Source organism: Falco punctatus, assembly GCF_963210335.1.
Source record: "Falco punctatus genome assembly, chromosome: 3".
NCBI classification, from domain to species: Eukaryota; Metazoa; Chordata; class Aves; order Falconiformes; family Falconidae; genus Falco; species Falco punctatus.
In genome coordinates this window covers 17,930,803-17,943,811 of record NC_137582.1, presented here as the reverse complement: position 1 = coordinate 17,943,811, position 13,009 = coordinate 17,930,803, and the positions used below count along the sequence as shown (strand labels likewise).

At 44.9% G+C, this 13,009-nt stretch overlaps 1 protein-coding gene across 14 annotated transcripts in view; it reads right to left on the bottom strand.

The window, feature by feature from the left end:
- Positions 1–12,747, bottom strand: part of MTSS1 (MTSS I-BAR domain containing 1) — a 127,025-nt gene extending 114,278 nt beyond the window's left edge. For 5 of the 14 annotated variants that reach the window (XM_080378377.1, XM_080378374.1, XM_080378364.1 and 2 more), the window contains exon 1: positions 11,979–12,742. In XM_080378377.1, coding sequence (XP_080234503.1) covers positions 11,979–12,050 — 72 coding nt within the window. In that variant the 5' untranslated portion in view covers positions 12,051–12,742. Of the gene's footprint in view, positions 1–11,978 lie in introns of all 14 variants that reach the window. The other 9 variants (XM_080378373.1, XM_080378376.1, XM_080378369.1 and 6 more) reach the window with 6 other exon arrangements.
- Positions 12,748–13,009: the final 262 nt, after the last annotated feature.

The window sequence follows — 13,009 nt, the reverse complement described above, 5'->3', positions numbered from 1 at the left end:
ATCACCTTCCCCAGTGAAGCCTGGTTTGTTCATGACAGTAACTGGTAAGTCATCTCCTTGTCTTTGTCTCAACCCATGAGCTTTTCCAATTCATGAGCTTTTTCATCGTATTTTCTCCCTCATCTTGTTGGGGAGGAGGAGGAATGAGATGACAGCCGGGTGGATGCCTGGCAGCTCAGCCCACCACACCAGGGAAGAGCAGGCAACGATCACTAACGGGCAGATTTGGAAGGAACACTTAAACCCTGGAACGCTGGGTAGATAAAGAACTGAAGATTTTTTTTTTTTTTTATTTTTTTGGTGAACAAGTACAGCCACCCTACACAAACTCAGCTCTGTACAAGATTTATTGAAGTTTGGTTTTCCCTTCCTTTCAGGCCAGCAGTCCTGCTAGTAGGAGTAAGAAGAGACCCAGATGAGAAACTCTGTGATTTCTCAATAAAGGAAGGGTAGACTTGCAGCAAAGGATCATATTTACTTAAATTGTTATTGATTATATCTAATAGCAAGATTAGGAACCCAGACTGTTGTATTTATCTAAGATTACAACTTTAGTATCAGCAGTCTTGACAGTTTAAAACCGTTCTGTCACTCCTTCTGCTGAGAAGTTATGATTCTTCTTTTTCCATTAACAGAAAAGACACCACCTTTAATGATATATTTCCATGCATCCCAGCTCCCACAGACAAGAGGCATCACATCTCCTAAAAACCCTCAACAGTGTTCTTTTAAGTGCTTTCACGTATCAAAGCTTTTCAGCCCTATTGTCAGCTTTTGCTGGGACACTTGAGTACAAAGGCAGCAAAAACAGTTTGGTATTTTATTCACTGCAACAGCCCATCTAAGCCTTGGGACAGGGGAAGAGAGACAGAGAGCTGCTCTGCACTAAAACAAATACAGAATCTTAATTTTGGCTGGTCCAGCTAAAATGGTAGAAGAGAAAGGGACCAGGTGAACAGTGCCTTAGTTTTATCTCACCGGTTATCAAAGCAAGAACTGCATGCTTTCCACAAGAGTACTGAACAATGACTACCTGCAGACTTCAGTAAAATGGGAAAAAAAACCAATACACAAGCTACAGGAGTTAGGACTTCTCCACCTCACTGTAAATCACTCAGCTATGGCCACGTAAAAAGACGAGTCTCAAATACACGTCACTGTTACAGAACTTCACACCCTAGTAACACATCCAAATACATCTATTTTTGGAACAAAAATTGTAACTTTGCTCCAGCACGTGTCCCCCTACCCCTCCAAAGTAAATTATGCTGAAAACAGAAGATTTTTTGAAATATAGTTTTATCAGATATCAGAATCACAAGGATTATTATGAATATCTCACTTCTATGGCATTCACTACACTACCTCCAAGTAGCAAACAGACTTTATCATGCTGGACACCACACCAAGTCATAGATGTTACGCACCAAGGATGGCCTGGATAAGCATGTATGGTTTGCACACAGAGACTATCACTTTTCCAGGGGGGCGCTCAACAGGCAAAAACAGGAAAAAGTGGAGGGGACAAGAAAACAATGACAGCCTGAAAAAAGAAGAAAGGGTTCTGGTCACAGATGTCTCAACACATGGGAAGATGCAATGGCTGACAATCAGTTTCCCTTTCCAGCTTACATCTGGCACTGGAAGTTTTTCCTCTTTTCTAAAAGAATTAGTAGTGTACTGGGGAAAAAGGTACTTGGCTAGCCACAACTGCAGGAGTTACAAAGCGCTACCAAACACTAAGATGTTCCTCTGGGCAACTCACAGATATAGCCAAGTTCATGACTCATGAACAGGATTGCCTAGCCTTTTAACAAACCACAAAACTCCTGTAACACACAGGTGAGCAGAGAATGAACATCATCTTACACAAAGTTCATAATTGCTCTTCTCCATCAAAAAAATTCTGCTTGCTGGCTCTGCCTCTTTCTAGCTTGAAAAATAAACAATTCAAGAGCCTACCTCATGAAGCTTTCTAAGCTGCATCTGTTTCCCAATCATTTACCGGGATAGTCTCAACCTTTCAACAGACTGAAACATAAATTTTGCTGGCAACAGAGACTTCAGTCTTCATGAAGATGCAGAGACATCTATGGCACCTATGCCATGACTTCTTTGGTTTAATCTACCTCATTTCAAATATACAGAATTACAAAATGGTTTGAATTAGAAGGGACCTTTAAAGACCATCTAGTCTAACATGTCCTGTCCACAGCCCAGTTTTATGGTTTGTAAGATGAAGAAACTCAGCTCCAAAGCAGCCACTTCATGGTTTAAATTCAAGATTGGGTAATTAGCAATTTTCATTAGATCAAGTTGTTCCAAGTCCCGTCCAAATTGAACATGAACACTTCCAATGATGGATCATCCACAGCTTCTCTGGGCAACCTGCTTCACTGCCTCGCTACGCTCATAATTAAAAAAAAGTATCTCTCTCGTATCCAGTCTAAATCTACCCTCTATATCTACCCCCCATTTCTTAAATTCAAAACCAGAACTGAATCATCAAAGTCCCGATACTGATTTCAAGAGCATCCCATAGACTGATGTTGTCCATCAGCTGTTTTCTAGTGGTGCAGGACAAGAAACAATCAGTTTTGCTTGCAGCAGAGAAGTTTCAGGTCAGACAATCCATCCAACTATAAGACCAGTTAACAGACAACTCTGAAAGGTCAGGGAGCTTCCTTTCACTGGAACTCCTTAAGGAAGAGTAACACACTTATACAGAGGTCTTCTAGGAAAGCTTCATACTCCCACAAGGCATGGAAAGGGACAACCTGGCTGCAAAGCCCCTTCTGTCTTTCTAAGTCAAAGGTCTTGCCATGCACAGGGGAAGTTTGAGCTTAGCTCCAGAGCAAAAGAGACTCTCAACTTGTGCAGAATGTTTGCTGGGCCGGGAATGAAAAGTCATCAACAGCAAAAGACAAGACATGAACTTCACAGGATTTCACAGCAAGAGCTGAACGCACACATTGCTGAATGGAGGAGGAGACAGGTACAAACTGAGGGTTTGAGAGATTATAGTGCATGCAAGTGAAAGTAAAAGCTTGTCAAAGATCAGATTAAGATGTCATTTAGCCTGCAACTACCCTTCAGGAAAGAAAGCAGGGGCAATTAAAATCAAAGTCTTGTATCCATAAAAACCTATTCCATGATTTCTGCCACTTTAGTGAACGGCAGGGTTAGAAATGTGTTTCCCTCAGCATGCACAGTATAAATAGGCACGCCAAGCTTTGCTTTCACAAGGTGAAACATTATCACAACATTGCAAATTATGCAACAAAACACTACCAAAGACATCTCATATGCTATTAAGAAAACTGTCAACTGAATATTTCCTCTATGCATTGCAGAACTACTCATTTAGTATTTTCAAAACTGGGTTTCAGCCTCAACAGAGTATTAGGCCACTGAGAAAAACAGATAATAGCATGATACCTTGAGAAAGTCAAGACTGAAATCCAATTGGGAAAGTCCAGAAAAAGGTCATCACCCCACTGGGGAAGATACACATAGGTATCAGTTATTTCTACACTCCTAAACCACCTGATGAGCTCTAAAGAATGCCCAGATCCCTGAGCACTGAAATGCATCACTTCTTAGAAAGAACACAGGTGTTTCTTAGACCTCACCAACCATCTAAAGAGGGAGGGAGCCTAAGTCTGGTATCATTCTGTTGTTAGAGCTCTAGAGTCTTTAATTTGTATTATAATAAAGCCTGCACTGCACCATCCCATATTAAAACATTCCCAGTGGAGGACACCAGTTGCCTCATGGTTGTGACTTCAATTTGTAGTACAGCAAGGACCCATAAAAACTCATCCCCTTTGGTTGCTGTATGGCATCCTGGCTTACAACCCAGCTCGTGGGCCCCCTTGCTACATCAATAGGGACCACGTCAAATCTGTCCTGTCCACAGCCCAGTTTCATGGTTTGTAAGATGAAGGAACTCTGCTCCAAAACAGCCACTTCGTGGTTTAAATTCAAGGTTGGGTAATTAGCAAACAAAAGTTATACACATACTGTGAGAAATCATGTATAAACCTACAGTCTCTCCATCTCTATAAACATAGGAAGTTATTCATGGGGCAGGGAGAACAACGAGCCACAGCTTCTAGAGACCTTTTATCCTATGCTACATTAAAAAAAGATGGACATTAAGTAGTCTTCCAGAGGAAGTGTTTAGTTCCACGTTCTTCCCTGCAGGTCTAAACATGTTTGCAAGTCTGAATAGCAGATTTCTCCTCAGAGACTCATCAATACCGCCTTTCATCCACTCAATCATTAAGTGGCCACTGTGCATACTCGGCAGCTATTTTCTAAACCCACAATATTTCAGTTGGATCAAAACAAAGATAATTAAAATATCAGGAGGCAGTCATTGAAGTGAATGCCTACACAGGACAGCCTCGAGCCAACAGCTCTGTGTTGGTAATGCCACCGACACCACCACCACCTCATCAGTTCTTCCCAAGCAAGGAGAAACCCTAATTTCCGAGCATTCACTAAACACAATCTCCATCACACAAACAGTCAAAATAATCTCAAGGACCCAAGAAGTGGCAGTATCTATTGCCAAAGTACTGACAAGCATCTGAGTTGACCACAGAAGTATCTCACTGGGGAGAAGGCAGCAGCCAGGTACCAAAGTTTTTAGGGCTTGATGAACTTTGGCCAGACAGTAAAGCGCAACTACACTTGTCACAGGCTACTTTCCATTTCACTTATAAGAGAAATAATCACTTTCAAGCTCAGAGTTAGATATTTGGTTTGCTCATGGACAATAAGCATTCATGAGGTTTGCTCATGGATGATTTTGTTAGGAGGCATCTCATCACAAATAAACCTTTATTAACAAAACATCCCAAATTAAGCCACTACACAAAGGGCTTCTGAGACATAAAGCACACACGTGACTTACGTGGCAAAAAAAAAATAATCCCATGCTTGGGTGAGAAGCATGGTGGTAGTTTGTGTGGAAGACAAAAATGGGAACAAGTCTGAGCCTTTTTGTACCATGAGCCAAATGTCTAGTTAACACACTCATCACTAGTACTGCGCACACCAACACAAGTTCATTCCTGCAAGTGTTCTTTTTAAAAATATCCAAAGTAATTTGTTAAACAGTGTTTATACTCCAGCTAGCATCCTAGAATAAAAATGAACTACACAACACCTATGGTTGTTGACCATGCAGAGCTCACTCACCAGCCTCACAAGCCAAACGGCCAAATTCTTCATGATTGACCTATGGTTAAGATGCACCAGTCAGGCTTCTCCACTAAGAAACTGCGATGTCCCATAATTTCAGTTACAGAGGAGGAGTTCAAGACACTTGTGTTGAGATCTGACCAGTCATTTCTAAATGTCATCTCTTCTGCCTGCAAACACTAGGTTATCACAAGGGGGGAAGAGCAATATGTCTTAAGCAGTAACAACAAAGTGGTATGTATGTGCAGACAGAAACATGTATTGTACTGGGAGCTTAAAAACCATCCCCTCATTAACTCCATGCTCTAGATGCACTCAATTCCTTCTTGTCCTAGGGGAAAGGAGTAGAAGCCACTGAACCTGAAGCCATAGCTTGCCCTTCTGTAAAATGGGAGCCATTCTTTGGATCTAAGTCACACACAGAGCACTTTGAAGATGAAAGCTGCTATAGTCTTAACCACAAAGCTACCAGACATTTTGTCTCCAATCCTTCGAAACATCTCAGCATTCAAGCTATCTCACAGCCCAGCAGGAAGAAGTCAATCAACGTCCTTAAAGGTCTGTACAGATGTCAGTGAACAGGGCAGTGTTTGGCACCTTCCAGTATCAAGGCAATTTTGAAACTCAAAACATACACTTGAAGGGGGAAGTGCATTTCTATATGTAGTCTTTAGAGTAGCCTCTTTACAGCACTAACTCAAACCTCTCTGTACCCATCTTTGCATGCTCTGAATGAGACCAAAAAGCTTTTTTTAGATACAGTTCCTTTTCTGCTCTCTCATGTAATGCTTTCTGCTTATCTTCCAGACCACACTGTCTCTGGGTAGACCATGAACCTTAAAAATGTTTTTCAGAAGCTGAAAACACACAGGCCGTTAAGCAGAAGATGCTATTTACAGGAACACTCCATCAACTGTTGCAGCTTTTGTACTTTGAATAAAACATAGCAAAAAAATTTGGGTTTTTAGGTATTTTGTATCAAAGATTTTGGTGCAGCTTATGCATACTCAGAACTGAGGAAGGAAGCAGCAAACTTCCCTGAATATCACCCTCTGTTAGGTATTAACCCGCACTGAGCTGGTAATCCACAGACTTCTTGTCCTCCAACATTTGTTCAGTCAATTGTGAATCATGCAGTGCTGTACAACTCCTTCCACACTTAAAACCTTGCAAACCCTATTATGCAGGTCTTGGCATCCTGCCAGATCCAAAAGGAGTACTCTTAACAGACATTAAAAATCCTTGCCCCAGGTATGCCACCAAATAAGCCAGCCTCGCACACACTTAGGTAGTAAATGCTCGGCAGTTGTATAAATTGTTTACACTCACACAGGAATATTTGGATCAAGAAAGAATGTGTCCCTAAAAAATAAATTACTTGTATGTATGTTCCCAGCTATGCCTGTTGCTTGAACTCCAGCATGTAAGCAGGCATGCAGTGGCTCTCTTCCTGCACTATCATTTAGCCTTTGCTGCATGTCACTCCCTTGCCTTCCAAGATTCCAAGATGCAGAACGATACTGCAGCTGCTTGGAAAAGGCAAGGAATTTCAGTGTATGCAAACCATTTGGGCAAGCAGGTTGTTGGGAGGCAGCGGGAGTAAGAAATCAGTGCAGGCAGCTAAGCCTGAAATACCTCGGTGGGAAAATCTTTAAGGAAATTAAAAAAAAAAAACCAACCACAAGGGGGAAGAAAAGCTGCATAGAGAGGAAATGAACTCATTTCACACTTTTTGGCGAAGGGAAAGAAACATCAATTTGCTAGGTTTGGAACTGATCAGTTGTCCTCAAGACTGTCATGCAAGGGACATGGTAGTGCAACACAGCACACATGGGAAAGGGAGAACAGAGATGTCCTTTCCTCTCCAAGTGTACCTGTCTGTTGCATGTGAAACATTTGTTTTCTTTTACAATAGTTATCATCCTTCACAGCTGGATTGAGCCTAGACCTTAAAATCATTGAACTGAACATTCCTAATCTCCACAGAGATCCCAAGTTTCAAACAAAGCACAGCTGCAGAAGACCTGTTGTATTATGGCATGTCAAGGTAAAACAAATTTGCCCAGATTCTCTGATAAGTATGGGCTGTCCCTTGGATTAACACAAATGCAGAGGACCTGCAGCTGTACTTCCCATAGTAACTGTCTCAGCATTTGCTCCAACAAATATTTTTTCCACTCAATTTATATTATTCATGTGAATAGTGCAAGGCCATCCCTCGCAAGCAAATCGGGCCAACTTAACAAATGGCTCTTAAACCTTGAAGTGGGCACCTTCCAGCAGCATCTTCCACAAAAAGCAAGATTAAAACACTGCTTCTCCCAGGTCTCTTCCTAAGAGGAGATAAGGGGCTGCAAAACCACAAATGTTTCTCATGCCCATATGCTCTCTTCTGTTTTGACCAAAAGCTTTGCATGGCTGAAAGCAACGGTGCACCACCGCCTCATCCAAGAGTCCCAGCAGCAGCAATGGAGTGAATGGAAGGGTTCACCTCCTTTATAGTATTAAAGTAGAGGTTATTGCCAAAAGCAAAAGGTTGATTTTATTGAGTTTTCAGCTAAACAACTATAAATGAGGCACATACACTTAAAATAATTTTAAAATTTTCTAAAATTTCACTCCTCCTTTAGGAACCTTGGGTTTATTCACCAACAGGATGACGTTCGCAGTCCTCCTTACACCTGCATGTCCCTCACATGCAGGGAGATGAGCGAAACCAATTGGTAAATCTGCACCAGACCCATAAAAATTTAGTAAATTCTCCTGCTTCGTTTAAATGAAGTCCCAGACGACCTGAGATCGCCCAGCTGCTCATTATTCATCCTCCCCTCCATGCCCACCCCGAGGATGTCGTGCTGTAGAGAAACAACAAGCCCCTGCCCTGCCAAAACACATGCTGGCAGAAGAGGCGAGACAAATAAAGAACATGCAAAAAGCAAAAGAACCAGCATCAAGCAAGTGATGAACTACAAGCACTGCCAATCTCAGTGTTTTCAGAGGTGTTTTCTTGTTTTCCTTTTGCCTTCAAGATAGCAGAGAACAATGTGATTAAAACGAATGGAACAATCTAGGCTCAGAAGGAAAAGCAGCATTAAAGAGAATCTGATCTGCATGAGAAGACAAGACCTTTTGAAAAAGATCCACAACAGGCCCTCCCCAAAACTATGTGCACTGATTTGCTTTGCACTACAAGAAATACTGAAGTTAACAGCACGTTGCAGCATCTCATTTCTCAATTGCCAGAAATGAGTTACAAACCATTCAGATCAAATGCTCCCTTCCCACAGGGAGCTACAGAAAGTATGCTGTGTTCAAAGAGAAACGCGCAGTGCTTGCATGCAGCACACAAAACTACTCCTCTGAAGGGACATACACATTTTATTTTTGCTTTTATAAACTTTGATTGCTTTGAAAAAGATCTTGCATAAGAATGTTACAAATTGTAACTGCCACGTACTCAGTGATGTATCATAGGAAACACCAGGGCTGTGACAATGGACCAAAACGTAAGGATGGGATGGGCTGAGTTTTTCTCACCTTTATGATTCTTTAATCTGATCCTGAAATCTCAAAGCATTGAGCCCAATTCTGGAGCACAATGGCCAAGTACAATTCCCACTGTGGACTTCCCACAAACAAGCCCGTCACCATGTACACCACACACCACTCAACAGGCGTGAGCCTTGCCTTGCACGGAAGACATGGGTTTCCCTTGTCAGGGAACTGAAGTTCCAGATATAAAGTGCCATATAAATGGGATGTTTAGTAACCATTCTTATATTTAACTCAGTAACATCATTCCTCTAAATCACTTAGCTTTACGCTGAATTATTCTGGAGCTCGTTCTGTTGCATATTAGCCACATTATTTTTAGTAGAAGATGGAGAGAAATTTGGGGTTTCTGGAGAAAATATTAAGGGCAGGTCAAGAGACCTCTGCATGCAAGAGAGAATCTTGCTATCAAAAAACGTGACGTGTCGTCACACTGGCATATATTGCCCCCATTAAGTTTTAAAGTTAACACAGTATGGAGACAAGCGGAGACAATCACATTACTCAGGATTATAATTCCAGTTTCTGTAACCTTGTCGAGATCAAGGAGAGCTCAAAATAAACAACAGGTACACCTGAGCTAGTTCTCTGTTACTGCGAACAAAGAGAAAAATCAGTCCATGCATACTGTATCTTCATCACCTTGGCTGCAGCACCCATCTGCATCCACTGGCAAGACTTCAGAGTAATTTTAATACGCTGTTGATTAACCCTGCCATCCTTACAACTAAGTTTAAGGCAGAGCAATGCATATGATAAAGCAAACCTGCAAATTATTTAGTTAAAAAAAAAAGGCAGATGCTGCAGCAATTCCCTCAGCACTGCAGGGCATGTGGGGCCTTGATCACAGCCTGTGATGAGAAAGAAGCACAGATAGTGCGCTTGGGTATGTGTGGGCAGACCCCTAAGCAACATCTCCAAGATTCTGCCAGAAGCCTACCCACACAGACCTGACTACGTGAAACAGCACTTAAAATGCTAATTTTCACTTTACTACTAAAGGTATGATTACTTGAAAGGTTCTGGTTAGCTGTCAAAAATAGCTACTTTTTCTTAGAAATTGTCATGATCCTTTGTGCACTATTCACAAAGAATCCCAATGCATCTCATCAGCAGTATGGCATTAGCTGCATCAAACTGAATAACAGGTAAAAATTATTTGTTCTACTCATGGTAAATAACGATTTTTTTAAACAGCAACAACCACCATGCTGCTAAAGATCTGCCATGATTCCCTCCACACCTCTTCCCACTCCCTCCCTCCCCCCCCCCCCATCGCTGTAATTGCCAGTTCACAAAACAGGTTCCACTACTATGGAGGATTAAGAAAAAAATATTCACACCTGTGCCCATCTCCATAAGCCCATGTCAACGTGTTTCTGATGAGCAGCATTCCCATGCAAGTAACAATGCGTAAGGGAAAAAACAAACCCAACAACCAACCCACACAGCAAAGGCCCATTTGCTTAAGAACAAGAAAAAAATATCTAATACATCACTTATGGAAAGAAGCAGAGAACAAACACACTCAGTGTCCCTCTGTGCTGAAACCCAAACCCATACTTTAGCTGGAACAGAACATCTCCTGCATGCTCCCTGCACAGCCCACTAAAATGATTCCAGGATTTCTGATCATTTCCTGCTTTTGGTGTGTGTGTTTTATTTTAAAGTGCAGCATTATTAAAAATACAAGGGGGCTGAGAGCCTGAGGAACACCACCACCAGGATTGCAGCATTGTCTTGACAGCTACACACACACACTCCCCCTCCTCTCGGCAACCTGCCTGCTCTTTGACAAGCCATGCTTTTAATTAAATGTCTCCTAAGATCTGTTGAGAGGAAAGTGCATATGAATCCTTGCCAAAAAATAACTTCTAGTGCAAACAGCTTCTCCATCCCCCCCAAAAATACAGTACAAGCCATTCACCTCTGCCAGGCTCCCTCCTGGAGCAGACCCCATCCTCCTCCACCACTACTTCGTGGCTTTTTCTCCCGCAGCCCTCCCTGCTCATCAGCCCCGCAGATTAAAACACCCAAAGAAATTCCATGCCCCTGGCTGGGAGAAGCACAGCACGCACAGTCGCTGCCTTTAAATTACAGAGGTCCCCCCATTATCTGCTACATCCCTCAGCATCTCCCAACAACCGCATCCTTCCCAGCCAGCCCTGGGAGGAAGACAAGCTGCCCTTGTCCAGGGGAACACTGCAGTATTCTGCAGTACAGCCGCATGCCGGAGGCAGGGCACCTCAAGCCCCGGGTTTTGGGGAGGCATGACTGGCAGAACACAGGAACGCTGTTACACTATTTATTTCCACGAGCGAAGGGCAGGAGGCATCTGCTCATCCAAAGAAAACCCTGCAGAAGTGCCCTTGGCTGCCAAGGATAGATTGGGAGCACCTCTCTCAAAGGGACCCTTTGGCAGAAGGGGTCGGCGCAGTCCAAGATTTCTGATGGCTGGTAGAGAGGAGCGCCCTGGCAATTTGAGACCTTTGCATTCACGTACAGAAAGCAGCAAATACCACCTCCATGAGAACACACAGCATGAAAATAATACCATGTAACTGACTGAAAAGCAATTTTAATCTAGGCACAAATCAACTTTTGAGCATCTCCAGGCTGAGATTATTTAATTTTTTTGCTTCCATCGCACCCATCAGCATGGCACAGCAATCCCTACGTTGCCCTTTCCAGCCCCACCCCACGGCTGACACGCACCGTGCCCATCTCCTCCACACATCGTTCCCGCCTCACTGCATTTATTCTGCTAGTGATCTGACAGCCCAAAATAGGGGATGGGGGGGGGAGAAGAGGGAAAAAAAGAAAATATTAATAGAAATAAAAAAAAAAAAAGATGGGTTTGGAAAATGCTGACCCTGGTGCAAGACAACAGCTTGCATGTTTGAACAGGATAGAGAAAAGAGGGAAGGAAGGAGAGGTGGTGTCCTGCAAGCAACTCACAAGCCCCAAACCACAGCAGGGTTGTGTGTGAAGCATTTCCAAGGGACTTGCTTTCACCGGGCTGCTTCCAGGGTCGTGGGACACGCACCCAGCATTTGGGGCAGGGTCCCCTGCAGCAGCAGCCCAGGGCCGCGGTGGGGGGTGAGGCCACCACCCCCTGCGATGTGGCTGCATCCCACAGTGCGAAGTTTCACGGAGCCAGGTGGGGAGAGGTCTCCTCTCACCTGCCCCCCCCCCAAGACCCTTCAGTCTCTTACCTTCATGTCGCTTATGATGGTCTGGAAGAGCCCTCCAAGCGCACTACATTCCTTCTCTATCACAGCCTCCATTTTCCTCACTCGAGCGCACTGGAGGCGGCAGAAACTGCTGCGATTTCACTACTAAGCTAAAGAAAAATTAAGACACCCCAGTTTCCCACCTCACGAAAAAAAAAAGGGGGGGGGCGGCAAACAAGCCAATCTAGGCAAAAGGGGAACAAAACACCCCACCAACACACCTGAACCCCTATCTATCTACACCTCTAAAAATACACAGATTGGAGGGGGTGGGGGGGAGGATAAATGGAAATCCAGTGCTACGGTCGCCTCTCCTACACACACCTCCCCGCCCCGCTGAGGAGCACCCGGGGACTCAGAGCCGAGCGGGCACTATCCTCCCACGCACGGGCAGCCACGGAATCCATCTCTGCGCATAACGGCCCGAGCCCCGGCGGTGGCGGCGGCCCCGACCGGCCCCCCGGCGCGCTCAGGGCAGCGGCAGCCCGCAGCCCGCCAGCTCCGCACACCCCCAAAAAACAACGTAAAAAACCCAAATGTAGCTATATAAAAACGGCCGAGACCGCGCGCTCAGCCGGTCCCCGAGAGGCAGCCGAGGAGGTGGTAGTGCCGGGGGTAGTGGTGGTGGTGGTGGTGGTGCCTGTACCGGCCCCAGCGGAGCACCCTACAGCTACCGCACCCGACCCGCCGCCTGCCCTCTCCAGAGCAGCGCGGCCCGCCCGCCCGCCGCTCCTCCGGCGGCGCCACCGCCCGCCCCCGCCCCGCCCCGCCCCGCCCCTGCGCGTCACCAGCGCGGCCGCTGATTGGGTGCCGGCGCGGCCGGGGCGCGAGCGGCCCCCCCCGGGGCGCGCGCAGCCCGTGAGGCGATGTTCCCGCCGCGGGGCCGTGCCCCCGTTCCCCCCTCAGCGCAAAGCGCCGTCCGGGCTGCCTAACGCTAGGTTGAAGGGTGTGTTTCTCCCGAAACTGTCAAAATGCGGCTGTTTCTGCTGAAGAACATCTGCCTCAGCCTAGCG